General features: G+C 47.8%; 1 protein-coding gene across 1 annotated transcript in view; it reads left to right on the top strand.

Annotated features, from left to right (window-relative positions):
* The first annotated feature begins 862 nt into the window (after positions 1-862).
* ING2 (PHD finger protein-like protein) overlaps positions 863-22328 on the top strand; it is a 100165-nt gene continuing 78699 nt past the window's right edge. Inside the window, exons 1-3 of the mRNA XM_086791554.1 lie at positions 863-1050; positions 1133-1204; positions 1302-1489. Of these exons, the coding sequence (XP_086647680.1) occupies positions 990-1050; positions 1133-1204; positions 1302-1489 (321 nt within the window). The 5' untranslated portion in view covers positions 863-989. The remainder of the gene's footprint in view (positions 1051-1132; positions 1205-1301; positions 1490-22328) is intronic.

Below are 22328 nucleotides of genomic sequence, written 5' to 3'. Positions count from 1 at the left end.
CTATTCTAACCTCTTCCTATATGTCTTGGCTCTTCAGAGCTCAAGGTGAAGGAATAAACTTCTTCAAAAACTTCTAACTAGCAAGAAGAAACGATATGTAGTCTATCACCAATCATTTTGATGAAAAGGAGGAGTTGTTTTGTTACACATCACACTGCTTAACAAAGTCCCAAGCATCTTTCAATACGATTGGCCACCATAGGCCTGCTTGCATTATCTTTTTTGCCTGTGATATTGCCTCCAAAGTGATAGCCACTTATGCCCTAATGAGCTTCCATTAGAATGGCTTGTTGTTCATGATCAGGCACATGTGGAGTATTTGATCTATTCCCATTTTACATAACCGATCAGCTACCAATGTAAACATTTTGCCTTTTAGTGTCATTTTCTTGCGCTGATGTCTTGTCATGTTTTCACAAAACATTATGTGCTGCGATCTGAACAAATCTACCCTAGACGTCTTTTCAACCCCAAGACCGTTGAACACCACGTGAAGGCGCACAAAACAACAACATCTCTCCTCTTTTGCTCTCTCAGGAAGACCTTAATAGCTTTTTATTATTAAATAATAAATACTAATCAACATATCCGCCTAAAACATGAACAAAATCCAAATATATATATAGCCAGCACATCAAGCTATGCTAAACAACTCAAGCTCAAAAGCAAAGAAAGGCTCCCCCCCCAAAAAAAAAAAATACCTACCCTTTTTTTAAAAACTCCACTACACTTTTAACTAAACTTAAAAACGAAACACACATGCTCATCCACCCCAATATATTATATATTAATCATTAGTAAATAAAAGGCATATTTATTTATACATAAAAATCTAACGTTTAGTACTTAGTACTTCCCAAGTTCCAACACCCAGATCGCAACAAGGAACTCTCCTCCTCATCCATCACACGCGCGCACACATTACAGCTAAAGACCAACAAATGGTTTGAGTTTCACAACTTCGCGAAACTACACTATTGAGAGAGACGATGGTCGTGGAGATCATGGCCATTGCAAGAACTGGTGTCTTCGTCGACGACTACCTAGAGTGTAAGCCTACCTATTCTGCATGATGATGATGTTGGGGACGCGAGGGCGTTGTTTTTTATTTGGGAAAATGGTGTTTGGACAGATTCAAGCTCTCTTCCGGCCGAGCTTCAGAGGCTCCTGTCTACAATGAGGGAATTGGATGAGCGCTCCCAAAGTAGGGTCTCGTTGTCCCAGTAGTTTTCCGCTTGATCTCTCCGAGGTCTCAAAGTACTGATGGTGGGTACACGTGTGTTTGTCCGCGCGTGCCACAGCCATGATTAGTCAAACAAAGGAGCAGACGAACTACTGCTTGAGCTTCCCTTCGCAGCACTCGAAGAAGGCAACACCGGATCAAGAGGAACTGGTTGAAAAGCTAAGGAAAGAAATCGAAGCCAACCAGGAGAACGCGCTCAGTCTCTGTACAGAGAAGGTCTTGTTGGCACAACAAGCCTACGACCTTGTATGTCACATATTGCTTTCCCAATTACTACTTTACAAGGGTTTAAACCGTCATATCTATCACTGGGGGAAATTGCCTGTCCATGCATTATTCACTATTTCTGAGTACTCAATTATGGCAGTATGGCATTATGAGTGCCTGCATTGCTTGCTTAGAAAACAATAAGTTGACTCTACACGTCACCGTACTCAGCATGAAAACGTATATTTATAAAAATTTAAACACAACCCTTCCTAGTTGGATGCAAGGCCTCTTCCACAAGGTACTCAAACCTTGGACGTCATTTTTGTTTCTGTCTTTGTTTTAGTTTCCACCGTGTTTTAAAAAAGGAGAAGACTGTTCCCATTTTGTTCTAAAGAAGGAAAAGAATGGCTTTCATGGCCCTGATACATTTTCTTGTCCAGCATAGTCAAGCACCTTGGCTTAGAGTCTGTCAATGCAGAACCCAAATAGAGTAGGTGAGAGAGGGCATCCGTTTTTCACACCAATGTCACCCTTAAGCTTCTTCCATTTCCCCTTTGGACGTGTTGTTATATTTATTTGTACATTGGCAAGTATCAGTTCATGTGGAACTCCCATTCGTTTATCCTCTTACACAGGGAACCACGTCAAAAGCCTTTTTGAAAATCTATACAAAGGAGCAGAATAGTTTGATACATTTGAGTCTATGAGAACCCTCAAAGTTATTAGCTAACCAATAATGCTGAAATCCTGCTTGCCAGTATGCTAGCTTTTTGCCATGTCGTGGGAAAATTAGGAATTAGGGTTATCTGCACCAGGCTATGGGGGATGAAAGATGTCCATTATGGCTACTGTGTGTGCAGAGTGATAGAGAGAGAGAGGAGAGAGAACAAGGCAATAGAGAGAGAATACGATGCATGACTCAATTCTCTGTTGATTGATATATTACAAGCTTTACATCAAGTACATGCTTTAATAGGCTGAATGCCTTATCTTTCTCAACACTACTCACACTGGGGTAGTGACACTTGGCTATACCACATACTTTTTTTTTTTTTTTGGGGTAAAACCAGTTGAAATTGCATTATATCATAAATGTACAAAAGGGTTTGACATCAAGAGGATGTCTAAACCCTAGAACTTAAAAACAGCAGTAAAAAAGTTCTATGCAAGATCAGGGCAGTGCTCAAGAAAAGAGCCTATGCCCTATCCATCAGAAACAGTAAAAGAAAAGCTGAACACAAGAAATATCCATATTTCCCTCATGCACGGCATCATATAAGGATTGCCGCAATGAGGCTCGGAAGAACTCATAAGGGTGCTGAAGGGGTGAATTCAGATATGCATGATTTCGCTGTAGCCAGAGGGTCCATAAGGCCCAGTATCTGATCCAATGGAAGAAAAGAGAATACTGTGACAAAGAAGCTGATAAGGTGCCAAACATCCAAAAAAACTTGTAGAACCTATGTGCAGGAAATCTGAGAGATAAAAAATAGGAGATCTTGTCCAGAAGGTTTCTGGAATATGAACAAGACCACAATAAATGCGGAACACTCTCAGTAGTATGATGACATCTTGGACAAATAGGAGAGGCAATCCTTCTTTGAGCCAATTTCACTCCCACTGGAAAAATACCGACAATGCATCTCCAGAGAAAGAGTCTCTGTTTCAATGGCATTTTCAACTTCCATATCAATGTCAGTTTTGCTTTCTACCAAGCTAAAGACTTATCCAGATGCCAAAGAGAATTAGCATGCTAATCGAAGCGAGGAATCTATAGAAGCAGGATGGGGAGACCATTTGATGCGAGAGAGCACTTTCTTCCAATCCTGAATCAAGGAAGTAGAAAATGGGCAACCAGGGATTTTACCTTGAAATTTGCCAAGCACTACTTTCGATGGATCAACCAACCAACGACCATAAGCATTTGTGCGCATCCGACCACACAAAATTGCCAACATGATAGACCAAGGCTGCTCTTGTTGAAAAAAGGTTTCGAGCATAGTGATCTTTCTTGCCAGCACATGAAATTTGATGTTTATAATATTCAAACCACCATGCATTTTTGGCGAGCAAAGCATGTCCATTTTGAGCAACCTTAAAGGATTTTTATGAAGCTTAGTTTTCCAAAAAATCTCCATGGCTTGAGACATAAAAGAAGAAAGATCTCGAGATGACCAATGAAAGAGAGGAAGGTAGAATTGGACATAGGCCAGAACAATGGACTGAACAATTCGAAGCCGTACATGTAATGGCCAAGTGGAGATCTTCCAATATTCTAATTTGTCCTTAATTTTGTTTAGCACCCAAGATATTTGTTGCTTATTTCTGATTTTCTAGCCAATGGGATAGCCCAAGTGTCTTACTATGCTTTCCGGATAAATAATCTGGCCGGGCCACAAGATAGCATGCCAGTCACAATGCTTGAGAGGTAAGAGTTTTGATTTCTGAAAATTAATTTTTAAACCAGCTGCCAACCCAAAATCTGAAAGAGTATCCATCAATAGACGAAGCTCCAAAGGATTGTTCTTTGGCATGAAGAATGAATCATCTGCATAAGCCTGTGCAATGAAAGGCCGTGAACTAGAAATCTGAAGCCCCTCTAACTGTCTAGTATCAACCAGATGATCCATGTAAAGAAGCAAAGGATGCGAAGCAATAGCATAGAACAGAGCATTGAGAGGGCATCCCTGTCGAACTGATCGTTCTAGAGTCCAAGACTCAGACAAATGTTTCCCTATAAAGCATTGAGCAGTGGAATCTGAGTAAAGCCAATATATGACATTAACTAGCTTTGGCCCAAAACCAAGTTTAGACATGATTTGAGAAACATAATCCCACTGCACCGTATCAAATGCCTTTGCCACATCCACCTGCATGACCAAGACATCTTGAGCAGAGTATTTTGCATATTCCATTGCAATGAGAGTATTGGAGATATTATCATGTATATGCCTTCTTGGAACAAAACCATATTGCCTGGGATGAAGTCCATCATGAAGGATATCCTTTATCCGGTGTACCAACATTTTAGCAATAAGTTTATATATAACAGGCAGCAAAGTGATAGACCTCCAGTCATCCATTGTTTCACACAGAGGTTTTTTGGACAGAAGCTTAACCAGACCATGCTTCCAAGCTGAGGGAAGATGTTGATGCTGCCAGGCTACATTAACGAGCTTCAAGATTGGACCCTTCAATTCAGCCCAGAAGGCTACAAAAAATTCAACCGTCAAACCATCCCAACCTGGGGATTGGTGTTTACCCAAATGCTTGAGGGCTTCATCCAATTCTGTATCTGAAAAGGACATTTCCAGCATTGAAGCTTTTTGCAAAGAAACAATGGGAGAAACAAGCTCAATAAATCTGCTCCGAGCCAATGCAGCCTGAGATGTAGAAGAAGATGGTAGAGAAAAAAGAAGCCGAAAATGATCCGGACATTGTTTTTCTAGCTGCGATAAAGTCTGGGTCCAAAGACCATCCGGTTTCCTGACTCTCATGATAGATTGACTTTGTCTGTACGTGTGTAAGTTTCGAAAGAAAGATTTCGAGGAGCAGCCCTTATCTAGCATAGGTTTAACTCTAGCCCTTGTCTGCCATTTGGAAAGCTTGCGTTTATCATTAGCATCAATTATGGAAGAAGCACAAGACAATGAATTCTGTTTAGACAGAAAGAGACCTTTGATGGCTAATCTATACCAAGGACTGCTTGTATGATTTTGCCCACTGGATATGCTGTCTGGTTTTTGCCATGTACCATCTTCCATATTCCTTAATGACATTTTGAATACGATGTACAAAAGAGTTCCAAGCAAAATCCAGATCCTCCTGAGCATGAGATAACAATGGCTTATAAGCCAATCTGATCATTTGCTGAAATTTTTCATGAGAAAGATATAATTGATTAACGTGCAAATGTCTGACTAAAGAGAGCTGAATGTCATCCAGAGGCATACCAAAAGAAAGGTTGAGCCAGAGTGGAGTATGATCAGATAGTTGTTGAGAATAATCAGTCCACATTTGACATGTATAATCATCATATTGCTGAGCATGAATAAGATACCATCTATCAAGCCTGGCCCAATATTCTGTAAAAGCATTTGATGATATGTGAATCCCAAAACCGAAGGGTGAGTTGCTGTCCATAAATCTGCAGTATGAAGAGAAGAAGTCATATGTTCCCATCGCTGGATTTCAGAGGGAAGCATATGGGATTTATGTGTGGTATTGTCCTTCCAGTGAGGAGAATTATTAAAATCACCACAAAGTAGAGCATTTGAAGACCAAGGATATTGGTTAATGGAGTCCCACATTTGAGCTCTGGAAGCTGAAATTTGAGAGGCATACAAGGAGCCTATTTCAAAAATCTCTCCATTGATCATGCATTGGATAATCATCCATCGGCCACAAAGATCATTATATGCTGGATGCAGATCATGTCTGGCTAAAATGCACAGCCCAGAGAATTGTTCAGATCCTGCATAAAATATATCATAGCCTGAAAAGAACCCATGTTGGCCAGCAAAAGAATGCTGATTATGCTCTTGTAGACACACAACATCTGGATGAGTATTGTTTATATAATGCCATAGGAGCCTCCATTTATGCTGATTGCAGAGGCCCTGTATATTATAAGAAAAACATTTAAGAGAAGTACGCATGAAAATATGTACAAGAGATGAGCAGTCCTCAAAGAGAAAGCGAGGCATCAAGCCTCTGCCATTGCCACAGGGTCTTGCTGACCCTCAAAATCCAATTCCCTGACTAAATCATCTTCTTCACAAAGTGGAATACCCTTCTTAACTGCATTGACCCATGCCTTTGAGATGGGGCTGTCCGAAGAGGTAGAAGGTTGACCAGGAGATGGAGCAGAAGCATCCCAATTGCGAGATTGGAGAGGTCTTTGTTTGAGAGGCATCGTCTTCTTTGCATTCTGCCAACCCTCGTGAGAAGATGAATTATTTTCCACTAGCTTGCTTTTTCCTTCATCCTTGTTTTGGGCTAAATTGGCTTGGTTCCCTGTAGGAACTGAAGGCTTTGCTCCTTTAGCTTCAGTCTTTTCCACATAAGTCTTTTGACCTCCTTTATTAGATGGCGGAGGAATGGCAGCTGGAGGAGGCGGATGAAGGATTGAGGGACACTCAGAAGCTAGACGCCCGAACTTGTGACAAGAGAAACAAGCTCCAGCAAAAATGCCCCATTTCAAAGTGAAATATTTCTTTCCCAAATTAACACCCTCAATCTCAACTGCAATAGAAGAGGGGGTTGGTCTATCAGTATCCCATAAGATGCAAAAACGATTTTTGTTACCTGTGGGACGAGGGGGACAGATCACTTGTCCCAGTGTCATCGCTAAGCCTGGAAGCTCTGTTCTCATGTAATCTGGGAAATCAACGACTTCAACCCATACAAGGCAGTGATGTTTGATGAGATTCTGATAATCCTTACTAGGAGACCAAGGCATGATGTGCACCATTTGACAACCAAAAAATAAAAGGGACATTTCCAGCATCTTTTGTTTTGTCAATGCATCCAAGAGATGAACTTCATAAAATCCTCTGGAGGCAAAATAGACTCCTTCTACATAGCATCCACCTAGGAGAGAATTCACCCATTGTCCCACATCATTAGCCGAGGGTATTTTACCTGGAAAAAAGATGATGACTGCAGTTTGAGAGAGCTTCTTCAGAGGATGCACAAGAGAAGGCAACTTCATCTTGTAAGTGAGTTCCGGAGCAGGTAGTATCCATTCTCTTCTATTTTGTTGAAAATCCTCATTCAACATGTCAAACACATAGGAAGCATTTTCAGATGAAGGAGCTATGGGGGGCAGAGATTCCCTTGATTGTCTTTTAGGTTCAGGAGAAAGAGCTGTCTTGACATAATACTTGCTTGATTCTGCCATCGAGACTATTCGATTTAGCAGGAAGACACAGATCAGAAAAAAAGGGGACAACGCTATTGGAATACAATCTTCCAAGGAGGGGAAAAACAGAGACTTGTAGCGACTTACACAGAAGGGAAAAAACTGACCTGTAGCGAGGCACAGACACACACGCACACACACACACACACACTCCTATACACGCACACAGGTCGCGGAAGAGAGGAAGAAGAGCAGATTGGCGATGAGAAAAAAGTGCATCTGGGAACCCTCAGAAGGTCGCGTAGATTACTGCAAGGCCGACACAGTGAAGGCTACAAGGCCGATACAGTCCAGGGACAAGCACCTCACCACACGTGCTCACCAAAAGGGGCGAGCCGGTCGAGGGAGCAGGCGAGCAGGTCGACGGAGCAGGCTATACCACATACACAAACACTTAACTAGCTATAAGAGGTGGTTCACACGTACTGACTCACTTACTCACATAAGTGAGTGTTCACACAGACTCAAGCGGGTACACAAATAGAGGTACATGACACATGTACATGATGGGTACACACACAGAGACTCCGAAGTATCCAACAAACCCCACCCCCCTTCGGAGTGAAGGTGGAGATGTCCAGAGATAGACCTTCAATAGCCATTGTGATTTGGGCTCAACACTGCACTCTAATGCTCCATCTAAGACATGTTCTGTGCTACATACTTAGAGGCTAGCAAGTGTGGTTCAGAGGCCAGTGAGCTTGGCACAAAAGGCTCAGAGGCTCAAGAAGTATGGCTCATAGGCTTAATAAGCATGGACATGTAGAGAATTAGAGGTCTAGGGAATGGGTGCGAAAAGAGCTTGACCACTCATGACTTACATCAGTCTCTCAGAAAATCAACCTCCCCGTGGACCTAAACAGGGATAAGTTAGCCTTTTATAAGACAAGGCGGTGCAAACACATAAATCTAACATACATGACGAACACTTTTTACAAATGAATTTCGGGGGACGACCTGGGCAGAGGACCCATGTCACTCACATACATAAAAGTAGAAAATAAATATTTTATGGAGGTTAAAAAACTTCTGAAGCTGGTAAAGTGTTGATGAAGATGCCGGTTTCGACGGCGTCACCAAACAATTGACGCTTGGCCAGTCATTGTAGGCCCGAGGGCTAGGGCAAAGGACTCGGAATGTCTTCAATGTGTTGAAAGAAGGTTCAATCTGGAAAAGCCCCAAATTTTGGATGATGCTGAAGGCTTAATTTGATGCACATGATTCCCCCAAATTTTGAGTGTTGTAGAGGCTTCAATTTTGGGCTAATTTCCTTGATCCCCAATTTTTTGTGAAGTGCAGGCCTTCAATTGATTGATTTTCAGCACATTTATGAAAAAGCCCTAAATTTACTTGAATTGAATGATATTCACCACTTTTGATGCTGATTTTTCTGCAAGTACAGATGACTGGAGTAGTAGTTTGCAGAAGGTGATGTAGCTATGGTTAGGCAGTGGGCGGGAGCGGTTAGAACTAGAGGTAGGTGGCGACAACTGGGAGTTACAGATGCTGGCCGAGTGGAGCAAGGTGGGTGGAGTAGTGGCAGCAATATTGTGCAGGTGGTAGCAAGGTCGAGAAGCGCCTAGAGGGGCAGAAACATGGCTTTGATACCATGTTGTGGGAACATTAGGGTTACTTGCATAGAACCAGGCTATGGGGATGAAAGATGTCCATCATGGCTACTGTGTGTGTAGAGTGTAGAGTGATAGAGAGAGGAGATAGAGATAGAGAGAGAACAAGGCACTAGAGAGAGAATATGATGCACGACTCAATATTGTGTTGATTGATATGTTAAAAGCTTACATCAAGTACATGCTTTTATCGGCTGAATGCCTTATCTTTCTCAACACTCTACTTAGTGGGGCAGTGACAATTGGCTATACCAGTGACACCACTGCTTACACACACAAACACTTTAGTGGCTATAAGAGGTGGTTCACATGTACTAACTCACTTACTCACATAAGTGAGCGTTCATACACACAAACAAGGGTCGTTCGCACATAGACACAAGCAGGTACACAAATAGGGGTACATGTACACGATGGTACACAACAGTGTCATGTGCATGCACATGGACATGCCAATCCGAGGCTAATCCTTGATTTGTAGCAGGATAAACATTAGGCTCTGGAGCAGTAGCAGTTGTCACAGGCTTGAGGAGGGTTAAAAGGTGGACTAGAATCTTGTCGGCGGCCAGATTTATGAGGTCTTGTACTTCTAGTCGTTGGTAGTTTATATATTTTGGAATGTCCATGGAACTGGTGGACAGCAGGTCGGCTAGTTGGTTATCCCCCCAAGAGCCTATAAAAGGCCTCTCCCTGCTTACTGTAGGATATCTTCCCCCAAGGTGGGGTAGGGCATAGATTAGGCTTTCTGTTACCCCTTTTGGGAAGGCCAAAGGCCACAGACGATGTACCGTTTGTACTCTTTGAACAATGAATATACTGAATATACAGCCATCTCTCTCTCTCTCTCTCTCTCTCTCTTTTCTTTGTCTACGTTGATTGTTCTTGCATCATTTGTTCCTATGTGGTGCATAGGGCTGAAAGAAGACTCCCATAGCTTTCACATGTGACATTAACCATCGCCCGCGTCTTGAAGATGGCTTGGACCAATGGAAGATAATGTTCCCATTTGGACTGTTGGTCATGACAACATGACTTGAGAACATCAAAGGCCAACTGGTTATAGATTTCTGTTTGGCTGTCTGTCTGTGGATGGAATGCACTAGATAACTGTAACTTTGTTCCAAAGTTTTCAAATAATGCCCTCCAAAAATGTGAGGTAAACTTGGAATCTTTGTATGATGTAATGGTGCTAGGCAAACCACAAATGGTGTACCAATGTCAATGTTGTGAGAAAAAGACGGGCTACGTCCTCGGCTGTGGCCGTATGCTTGCATGGAATGAGCATGGAGAACTTACTGAAGCGATCCACAATGGTGAAACATTGAGTGTTACGGGATTCGGTGGATGCTAGTAGAGGACCTACAAAGTACATAGAGATGTCGATGAAAGGTCTGTCGAGGATAGACAAAGGTTGAAGTAACCCAACCTTCTTTGTATGTGGAACCTTAACCTTTTGACAAATCTTACAGGCTTGAATATGTGAATATACATCACGCCTCATTTTAGGCCCATAAAAGGATCGTTCTAATTTCTCGAGGGTACTGTTGATACCTCTATGTCCTTCAACTAAGGAGTCATGGGCATCCTGGAGAAGAGCTGATCACTTTTTCCGAATGACAGAGAGACGGTTCTTGAAGCGTTTTGCACTGAATAATGGCCAGGCTCAGAAGTGAGGGCCAAATTATACTGAGTACCAAACTCAGGGGAGTCGACATATTGGTCTTTCATGCTATCTAAGTCCTTCCTCGTGATTTCGAGAATGGTAGACTCTTGCATTGCATGGATGCTGGCCTTTCGACTAAGAGCATATGCAACTGGGTTATGTTTACCAGGGATGTACTCAATCATTCCTCCAAATTATTGGAAGAGTTGATTCCACCTGGCTTGCCGATCACTCCACTGGGCATCAGGCATGGTTTGAAGCCACTTGAGTGCTTGGTGGTATGTTTTTACTGTGAAAACCTGTCCATAAAGAAAAGGCTTCCAATGTTTGAGTGCTGTGATCACACCCAAAAGCTCTTTGTCATAAACCGAATAATTCTTTTCAGCGACATCCAACTTTCTACTGTAGTAGGCCACGGGTCTATTGTCTTGTTGGAGAACTGCACCTATGGCTACATTGCTTGCATCGGTATGACCTCAAAAGGTTCATCCCAAGATGCTAATTTCAAAACAGGCGCTTTTGAGGTAGCTTTCTGGAGTGTACGGAATGTATCAAGTGCCTTGCTTGTTTCTGTGACTTTTTGTTTACGAGTTTTCACCCCCTTGAGCAAGTCGGTGAGAGGTGCTGCAAGGTTGGAAAACTGGTGAACATGGGTGCCGTAGGCTTGACAAAGACCTATGAAAGAATGGATCTCTTGGTGGGCGGTCTGAGGGATGTCCCAATCTAAGATTTCCTGAACCTTTGAGGGGTCCAGTCGAATCCCATCGGAACCGATGATATAGCCTAAGTATTGAATCTCTTTAACACCGAAGATAGACTTTTTTGGTGCTACCTAGGATAGGGGGGGGGGTGGATAGATCAGAGAGTGGAGTTCTCGGGGCTCCCGAACCAGTGCTTCATTTGCAGGCAGGTCGGTCATCTGGCCAAGGCCTGCCCTCGCAGGAGACCTCGACCCTCACCACAGCAGCAGGCTACTGATGGCCCGCCCACAGATTCGGCTCGGCAGGCTGCCTCAGGGATGCCTGCTCAGGCCACAGAGACCTCGGAGTGGCAGCTTGGACAGGGGCGCCGCCGAGGGAGACAGCCACAGCAGCACGCCCAGAGACCGCTGCAGCAGCAGCCACAGTCTCAGCCTCACTGGGTTCCCGTGAGTAACAGCTTTGCTCCCCTTCAGGAGGAGACCCCTGCAGCGACCGAGGACCAGGAGATGCCAGCTCCCCCTCCTTCACCCCCCCCACCCCCGTCCCCTCCCACCGCCTCGCTTCCACCTTCGCCTCCTCCCGCCCCCGCTCCGGTTTCGGCAGCGGCTCCCTCTCCACCTCCTTCGCCTCCCCCTCCTCCCCCTCCGCCCGCCTCACCTTCCCGGGAGACCCTGGCAGTTCCTCGGCGCTCACCTGCAGTCCGGAGAGCGCTGAGCACTGACCTCGCTCGAGCATCACAGAGGAGACCTATGCCGATTAGGGCCTCACGGATTTCATCTATCCGCAGTCGGCTGAGTCGCCTTGGCATTAGACAGCGCTCGGAGGCCTTTGATTATACCTTTACACGGCTTTTTGGAGCAGAGGGCCCCCATGAGCCAGCACCCATTCGAGTCCATGTAGTGATACCTCCGGCCCGCGGGGAGGAGGCACTAGACTCAGCGGTGGCCTTCTCGTTCCCTCTATGTGGACCTTGTGATCGGGAGTGGACTCTAGAGCTCGCTCTCAGCACTTTGAAGACTCAGGCAGTTGAGTTTTCTCACCACATGAGCGATCTGGAGGTGACAGATGTGATAGGCCGACTTTGGGAGTTGGCTCATTTTTTCTTGGATCCCGGGAGTGTGGATACCTCAGGGATTCGGCATTTGGTCGTGCGCATAGTGGCAGACTTGGCACGCGACCCTGGATATGTGAGTATACACGAGGTTTCTCTGTCAGAGCAGGAGGCAGTCGCCATGGGCCACAACCACTGGCGCCTGATCCGGGATTCTTGCATTACACCGGGTGGGCAGATTCGCAGCCGTTCGGATGGGGACTACTCTCCATCCAAGCCGCTTGCGAAGGCCCGCCGCACGGCTGAGACCGCATCCACCTCAGCAGGGCATCCATGAGGATCATCTCATGGAATGTACAGGGCCTTGGCGGAGCACACTTTATACGCTATCGAGGTTGCTTGAGGCAGGACCTTCAGAGATGCCTGGTTGGTGGCAGCATTGACATTTTGATGATGCAGGAGCACCACTTGGGTGAGAGCAGGATCCGGAGATATGGTTCGGTGATGCTTGGTAGATGGGACACTTTTTGGTCTGCAGGGTTTGGTCCTTTGGGTGGACAGGGAGGAGTATGCATGGTTATTGCAGATGTATGGCGGCAGGCCATTGTGGATCGAGGGATCATTGTGCCTGGTAGAGCACAGTATGTCATTCTGAGGATGCATGATGAGCTATTGGGTGTGCTCAACATCTATGCGCCCAATCATGCTAGTGCCAGAGCAGAGTTCTGGACTCAGGTTACAGATGCATTGCCAGAGGCCGCACATTGGTGTGTTGGGGGAGACTTCAACATGCTTGAGGACCCGGCAGATAGGGTGGGAGGCAGTCATGTTACAGTGCACGGCACGGAGCTTGCAGCTTGGGACCAGTTTTGCATGTCACTGAGGATCACTGATGCATGGCAGCACGGGGCTTTCTCCCGGTCTCAGGACAGTCTTAGTTTCTCTCGGTCGGATCGCCGGCAGGGAGGGACTAATCTATCACGGATTGATCGCTTTTATGTGGGCGATTGGTTAGGGGAGCGAGGGGGCTCCGTCGGCATTCTCGCTGGCACCTCATTTTCAGATCATGCGCTAGTTATATTGACATTGGAGGAGGGGACACGGGAGCCCAGCTTGCAGTTGAGGATCCCAGAGAGGGTACTTGCAGATCCCAGTCTCGCTGAGGATATTGAGAGGATCTGGCATGATAGTCAGTGCTCTGACCAGGATGCATCGGGCCAGTGTGCCCAGGGACTCATTGATCTTAGCTCTTTACTGCACGCTGCAGCTTTGACACGACTGGGAGAGATTCGCGAGCGGGAGCAACGGCTGAGACGCAGCCTTGCTTCGCTACAGCGCCTTCAGGAGCAGCAGCCTGCATGTGAGTGGGTGGCGTCCCAGTTGAGCCAGGCACGCCAGGAGGTTAGAGAGGTAGAGGAGCAGAGACATGAGTTTTACTATCGTCGTCAGGCCTCTCAGTGGACGCAGCTTGGTGATAGAGTGACTGGGGAGTTTTTTGAGATCACTGGACCCCGTCATGCACGAGCAGGACTCCGCCAGCTTGGTAGACCGGATGGATGGGTAGCTATTGAGCTCGGGGAGATCAGAGCCATTGCCACTGCTTTTTATAGTGACCTGCTTTCAGCGGAGCCAGCCACTGAGGATCGAGATGTTTGCAGACAGACTGTGTGGGCCCATGTGCAGAGGAGGGTCACAGACCATATGCGTACAGTTCTAGGTGCGCCTCTGTCAGAGATTGAGCTTGCCGAGGCCTTGAGGGTCCTGCCGCGACATAGTTGCCCAGGGGAGGACGGACTGACGCCGGCCTTTTTTATGCGCTATTGGGACCTTTTGGGGCCAGGCCTCCGCAGGGGCTTTTAGCATGTTTTGGACACTGGGGTGATGCCGCAGAGCTTTTCAGAGGGCTTGATCTATCTTATCCCCAAGGGGGAGGGAGTATCAGATGACATTCGGCATTGGAGGCCTATTACGATCCTCAATACTGTCTACAAGGTCTTAGCAAAGGCCTTGAGTTTGAGGATCCAGCCCTTCCTGGGGGAGTTGATTCATGCTACTCAGACAGGATTTGTCAAGGAGCGCAGTATCCTTGACAACATCTTTACTTTCTGGGAGGCGACGGCCCGAGCTAGATTTCTTGGCGAGGACTTGGTCGTGATGCTTCTCGATTTTGAGAAGGCATACGATAGAGTTGATTGGGGATTCTTAGAGGGCACTATGCTTCGCCTGGGCTTTGAGCCAGGATGGATCAGAGGGGTGGCAGCTTTGTATTCCACAGCTCGCAGCCAGGTGCTGATTGCAGGAGGACGGGGGCCGAGTTTTGAGCTGACCAGATCAGTCCGTTAGGGGTGTCCTCTCGCCCCTTTCCTTTTTCTCTTCTTTGCGGAGGCTATGAGTATGTATTTGACGGCAGAGGAGGTTGGTTTGAGAGGACTTCAGCTCCTAGTCCGAGGGGAGGATTTGCTTGATGCTGAGTTTGCAGACGACACGGGCTTATTTTTGCATGGCCAAGAGGCCAATTTTATTCGGGCTGAGCAGTCGCTCCAGGTTTTTAGTGCAGCCTCGGGAGCATTGATCAATTGGCGCAAGACAGTGGCCTTTTGGATCAGTAGTGCTCCCACTCCGGCATGGAGCCCGGACCCCGGTTTTAGATGGATTCTTCCAGGCACAGCAGTGCGGTATTTGGGATGCCAGATTGGCCTCGATTTGTCACCTGAGCAGCAGATTGCCCCGCTTCTTCTGAGCATTCGGAAGAAGCTTTTGTATTGGAGTACAGCTCGACTATCCTTGGCTGGGAGGGTGGTGGTGGCAAATCAGGTGCTGTTAGCGACCATGTGGTACATTACGTCTTGCTGGATTTTCTCGAGCTCTTGCATCAGCCAGGTACAGAGGCTGATCAGGAACTTTCTGTGGTCTGGGCGGGACGGTCAGCCAGCTCGGGCAAAGGTTGCATGGGCAGTTATTTCACTTCCGCTGGCTTAGGGAGGTTTGGGCATTATAGATCCAGTCGATCAGAGTAGAGCCTTATTGGGGAAGCTTATTGTTCGGGGGTTGCTTCCAGGCGCTGAGCCTTGGAAAGAGCTCCTCTTGCAGCGACTGCAGGCTCGGGCGCCCCCTGCAGGGGGTACTTGGGCACCAGAGATTCGCTGGATCTTCATAGAGATGAGGAGGACAGGCCTCAGTAGAGTATGGGAGGACAGATTTGCTTTGAGTATCCTGAGAGCTTGGGAGCTGCTGAGACCGGGGCTCTCTCAGCGGCCTCCTTCTTGTGTTGAGGAGCGGGCCAGGCAGCCGCTCATCTGGAGCCCAGCGGTTCGTACGGAGCAGGGTCATATGCTGGGTTCTCGGCCTCGTCTAGCCTGGGGACCTTTAGCGGCAGGCCCTGCTCGTAGTTTTGGAGACTGGCAGGCTTTCTGCAGTCTACCAGAGGAGATCCAGGTGGAGAGGCTGAGTCACTTCAGAGGGGGGTTGATTATGAGGGATGATATTCAGGAGGCACTTACAGAGGAGTGGTTCACACCTCTCGAGCCAGTGGCCCCACGGTGGATGGGAGCCTTTACGCAGTTGGAGATCCTGATTGCTGTCAGAGCTAGCACTGAGGATGGCAGATGCCTCTACTATGAGATTCAGGATGAGGGCAGACTCCAGAGAGTGGAGGTGGAGTCGCCTTTGGTTGCAGAGTGCACCTTCCAGAGGATTCGGGTAGTGGCTGCCGCTTCTCGGAAGTGGCATATTGACCCCGACCCTGCTGATGTGCTCCCGAATTGGCGCATATGGGCATATGCAGCGCGCCTCTTGGCCCGGCTACAGTGGGACCCCGGGGAGTACGAGTGGCACGATCCTTATGCATCCCTTGAGGCCACAGAGATCACCTTTTTCCAGTATACTGTTCGGCTGGGACGGCATATTTTGACGGCGAGGAGGACGGTTTCTTCAGCGGCAGCGGGGCATTGGCGATTGCAGGGACTCACAGGAGTTCCTGGAGGATTTCTGGGCTCGGCGCTGGGCTAGTCGGCAGGCCCGCAGGATCTCGGCTTTTCAGTGGCTGGTCGCCCACCACAGGGGCTCAGCAGTTGGCACTTGGCTTGTTTACAGCGGTCTTCCGGCGGCCTGCGTCCGATGCGGCCACCCTATGGAGACACAGAGACATTGCCTTTGGGACTGCCCTCAGGCACAGCAGATTTGGCTGCGGGTGTTGCGTATTCTGGCCCCCCTCTCTCCAGAGGGTATGTTTACGTGGGGTGCCGCTGCTTGGTCGACTTCGTCAGGGCCTGCTATGGGCTATGAGATGGAGCAGGGCAGTCAGGCCATCAGATTTATTAGGGGCCAGCCTCGCCTGGTTCCGGCACCGGATTTCTCGTCTGCCAGCTGGACACAGGAGAGGGATTTACGATGGGAGCTCCTCAGCAGCCTCACCATCTGGTTCACCTGGAGGGCCCGGTGCTTTACGGCCTTTGAGGGGAGATTAGAGCCACCAGCAGAGACAGTTCGGGGGATTTGGCAGAAGTTGATCCACACCCTGCGAGGACAGTACGACCGCATCCGGGGAGACTCGGATGAGGCGATCTTACGGCGCCAGGCCTTTCACACCACTTGGCGCTGTGGCCCGTTCTACACCTTACACACGGGATCCCCCCGTTGGCACTACAGGCCACCTGTTTGGCTCTCCCCCCCCCCCTATTGTATGATTTAGCCGCTCAGGTTTTTTTTATACCGATGCTTGTATTTTGCAGCACCTAGGGAGAGTCTCCCGGGCTGCCATGATGTATTCACTGCTCTTTTCTCTCTTAGGAGCAGGTGAGATCTTTTGTAGCCCTTCGGGCGTTTTTATATAACTAATGAAAGGATCTTTTCTCGGGAAAAAAAAAAAAAAGATTGGAGATCCGGCAGTGGAGACCCAGCACTCTCCTTGGGACAGCCTATAAGATATTGGCCAAGGCCATCAGCAGAAGATTTCAGCCTTCTCTCCTAGACTTGATCCATGACACTAAAACTGGCTTTGTTCAAGATAGGACCATCTTGGACAACATATATACCTTCTGGGAGGCGACAGCTTCGGCCAGGATGCGGGAGCACGACCTCATTGTGCTTCTCCTTGATTTTGAGAAAGCATATGATAGGGTGGATTGGAGCTTTCTGGAGGGCACGATGAGCTGGATGGGATTCCCCATGGAGTGGATTCACGGGGTTTCAGGACTCTGCTCAGTCTCGCATAGCCAGGTTCTCATTCGGGGAGCCCGAGGTGACAGATTTCCCCTTTCCCACTCGATTCGGCAAGGATGTCCATTGGCACCTTACCTCTTCCTTTTCGTCGCTGAGGTCATGAGCAATGTTCTCTCTATTAGAAGACCGGGCTCTAGGGATTGTGTCTTTCCCTCAGTACGCAGGAGGAGTTGCTTGATTCAGAGTTTGCAGATGACACATCAGCCTTCCTTTCTGGAGATGTTGGGAATCTCTAGAGATTCGCGGAGGCGATTGAGATTTTCTGCCGCGCATCAGGAGCGGAGATCAATTGGCACAAGTCGTGTGGTTTTTGGGTAGGTTTAGCACCCGCACTGACTTGGTGACCAGTTGAGGCTTTCCAATGGATCCTGAGGGGCACTCCAGTTCGCTATCTCGGTTGCCAGGTTGGCATTGATATCTCTCTTGAGCTGCAGCTCGCTTTGCTTCTTCTGAGTATTTGGAAGAAGCTTTTATATTGGAGCTTGATGAGGCTCTCCATAGCAAGTAGTGTGGTGGTGGCGAACTAGGTACTTCTAGCCACCATGTGGTACATCACTTCGCCGGGCCTTTTCTCAAGCATGCATTGGCCATGTACAACAATTGATCCGGAACTTCTTATGGGCCGGAAGTGGTGGGAGTCGAGCTAGGGCCAAGGTGGCATGGCGAGTGATCATTCAGCCACATAGCAGAGGAGGGCTTGGCCTCATTGATTCCTGCTATTCATAGCCGTGCTCTGTTGTGGGTAAGTTGATTGTTAGAGGACTCCTTCCTGGTGGTGAGCCCTGGAAGGATTCGTATTGGCCCGGATCTCAGCCCGCATTTTGAGCCTTGAAGCCCGTGGCCGCAGAGTACTTGATGGATCTTCACAGAGATGCGAGCCCATGGTTTTAGCCCAGCTTTTGAGGACAGATTTGTAGCTAGTTTACTTTGGGCTTGGGATCATCTCAGGCCAGCTCTCAGACAGATAGTTCTAGTTGCCTCCTAGGAGCGGCTCCGGCAGCCTTTGGTCTGGAACCCCTGATCCATTTACCCAGTGGCCACATGCTAGGGCCCCCCGACCACATGTATCTTGGGAAGCCTTGAGCACGGGACCAACCAGGTAGGTCTCTTGGAGATTGGATTGCACACAGGAAGTTACCCCTGGAGGAGCAGGAACGAGGTCTGACAAGGACCCAGAGTCGAGATAGGCTTAGCATCGACATTGACTCAGCTATCCGTGAGGAGTGGCTCATGCCTATTCCAGACCCGACCCCCCAGTGTGGTTAGGAGTGTTTACCAGACATGATATCCTTGTGGCAGTCCACGGAGCAGATGAGGACAGTGGTCTGCTCACTTTTTCTATTGGATCCCATAGGAGACTAGAGAGATCAGAGCTTTCCTTGCAGGATTTTAGAAGCTGCACCTTGCAGAGGGTTAGGGTGATCGATTTTCGAGCACGAGAATGGCACGTGGATCGAGCATCGGCCAAGGTGGCCAGGGAGAGACTATGGCAGCTATGGATTTGGGAGTGCCGACCTCTCACGCGGTTGCAATGGGACCCGAGTGAGTGGACTTGCATGATCCTGAGGATTGGGAGGAGACTTTCGATGCCCCCTTCTTTGCATATACAGCGCGGCTAGGCCGCAGAATCTAGACGCTTGAGATTGATGGCGCATCGGCAGCACAACAGCACATTGGCAGTTATAGGGCCTATCACAGTGCTTCCTTTCAGATTTTTGGAAGAGGCTTTGGGACAGCTTTTGGCCTAGAAAGATCACACTCTTTCTTTGGTTGATGGCACATAGGAGTTTGGCGGTCGGTACTTGGTTGGAGTTGGAGGTTGGTCAGCGGCTTGTCCGCGGTGCGGCCACCATCAGGAGTCTCAACGACATTGCGTTTGGGATTGCCCGAAGGAACAACAGATTTGGCAACGGAGTCTCCGCATCTTCGCTATGGACAGGGCATCGACCCAGATCATCACTTGGGGCAGTGTAGCTTGGGCCTTAGAGGTAGGAGCGATTAGGGCTTATGAGGAGGATGGGGGAGGACTAGTGCTTCAGGTCTCTGACCATCGTATTGCAGCAGTACCAATCATAGCCCCTCCCCCAGGTGATTGGCGGCTAGGCTCATGCCAGAGATGGGAGATTCGCAGTAGCATCGCAGCCCGGCACATTTGGCGTGCTAGATGCAGTGAGGCCATCGAGGGTACCCACACTCCGCCGGCTGAGACCATCAGGAGCATATGGCTTGATATCATTCACACTCTCCGCCGTCAGTGGGGGAAGTTACATTGAGGTTCGGACCGCATGGGGAAGTGGCGGGAAGCCTTCTTGTGACTTTGGAGTCTTGGCCCTTTCCTCACAGATAGATGCGGTGACCCCGTTTGGCATTACAGACCACCTGTGTGGTTGTTTCCCCCCCTCCCCTTGTATGAGATAGCCTTCTCCTCACAGAGCGGCCAGTAGGAGGAGAAGCATCTCTTCCCCTTATGATCACTTGTTTCCCGCCCTTATATGAGGTGAGAGCCCTTCGTGGTTGTACTTAGCCCTTTGTGGCTGTTTTTCTTTAACTCACCACCATTTTTTTTTCTCAGAGAAAAAAAAATGGTGGTGAGTTTATACCGTTTGATAACTTGTGTGAAAGGGCATTCATCGACACACCACAGTTCCTTACACTCCTTAGCAGAATGGAGTTGTGGAACGGACGAACTAGACCATAAAAGAGATGCCTTGTTCCTTGTTGCATCATGCGGATCTCCCTCCTGCTTTTTGGGGTGAAGCTATGGCTACCTCAGTTTATCTCATCAACCGCTCTCTCACAAAAGGGGTTGAGGGGATGATTCGGAGGAGGCTTTTACAGAACACAAGCCTTCTGTTTCTCATCTACGTGTTTTCAGTTGTGTTGCTTATGTGGATGTCCACGATTCGAAGAGGACCACACTCGCAGTGAAGTCAAAGAGGATGATCTTCACAGGGTACAGTCTGAGATCCAAAGGGTACCGCTTCTAGGATCCGGAGGTTGATGACATCATCATTTCTTGTAATGCTCGGTTTGATGAGAGCTTGTTTGGTATCGACTCCTCTCCACCTAATGCATCTACAGTGTTTTTGGATAATCCATTCCCGACGGATGTTAGTGATCTTATACCTCTTCCACATCACCTTTATACCGACACACTGGCATGATCATCAGTGTAGCATTTGTATAGAAGTAGCAATTTTTTCAGAAATGTCGTACGCCGTGACCCCATTGTGAGCCCTTAGTCTAAGGATAGTCAGGCATGAGCTACGTAGGTCAGTCTATGAGCCTTAGAGGTCAGTCAATTGTCAGTTCTCTGAACCCACTTGGAGAAATCATCATACAGGAGCATGTAGGTGTCTGCCATAGCCATAGCTGCATGTGTAGGCATGTTTAGGACCATTGCATAGAAGGGGTCAGCACTAAGGCAGCCCCAAGGCAGCCCAACATGGGCTAGCCTTGCAAGGGGTAGCAAACCCTTAGCCTTACAAGAAGGCCAAGCAGTCGGCCAGCCCTTGGTGGCTTAGGTGACTGGATCGGCCAGGCCTCCAGTTGGCCAGCACCCGATCAGCCCTACAAGCAGCCGATTGGGCATGTATGCCAGTCGTGGGCGTTTACAATATCCGACTTGGAAATTACAGTAGCCGACTGTGATTCAGCAGGCCGACTGAGCATTGAATGCAGTTGTGGGATTTTACATCAGCCGACTGATCATTTGCAGCAGCCGACCAGCAGTAAGAGATCATATAAAAGCATGGCCTCAGTCCCACATCAAACATTCAGGTATTAAGCAGCATACAAGAGCAGTTCAGTATTCCAACTCTACTCCAGGCTATTCAGGAATCTCCTCTTCACATTCAGCCAACATGTGTGCAGTCCTATAGCTATCTGGACTTGCATCAGTGGCCAGAAGAGTCTTCAACAGAGCATCGGACTAGGTCTTCCTCGTCCTTGCATTGGGCATTCACATCGCTTGTTTCTCAAGCATTGTACAACATTCTCCAAAGAATAATATAAGCAAATACCCCTGCTTGCAGGTGGGGGGGGTGGGGGGGCCCTTCAATGGGTATTTGGGGCCCAATATTGTGTCGTCTTCTACATTCTCATTCTCTTCTCTCTCTCTCTATTCTCTAAATTGGATGCTAAAGATTCTCACCACATAAAGATATAAAGAAGGCCATGTTGTGCGTTATCACGGTCAAGCTCAGTGCATGTAACATTGGTATCAGAGCATCAGGTTGGTAACCCAACTCGGCTACCTAAAGAAGTGAGAGCATCCGGTGGATGGTAAAACTGCGGTCTAGAAAAAACACCGAGGCCTCCACCATGTCAAGGGAGACATCACAACAAGAAGAAAGCCAACAAGAAGAGATGGAGGTACAAAGCTTCCAAACAGAAAAAACGCTTCCGCCAAGCATAGAAGAGCTTCTGGAAATAATGATGGAGCAGATAAATTCTTTGAAGATGCAACTTGCTACAGAAAAAGAGAAGCCCAAGCAAGGCATCTCCGATGTGGCACAGGTCCTTCTCCATATGGACTCCATATGGAGGAACAAAGAAGAAAAGACGAAGATCGACGTGAAGAATAAAGAAGAAAAGATGAAGAAGCAAAAAGAAAAGCAGAAGAAGAGAAAGAACTGAAATGTGTGGAGAAACAAAGGGATAAGGAAGCCACACACAAATATGAGGAAG

Source organism: Cibotium barometz, chromosome 56 (genome assembly GCF_041138505.1).
Source record: "Cibotium barometz isolate CiBa-2024 chromosome 56, ASM4113850v1, whole genome shotgun sequence".
Lineage (NCBI taxonomy): Eukaryota > Viridiplantae > Streptophyta > Polypodiopsida > Cyatheales > Cibotiaceae > Cibotium > Cibotium barometz.
The sequence above is the reverse complement of the archived record's forward strand: the minus strand, read 5'-3'. Positions and strand labels throughout refer to the sequence as shown.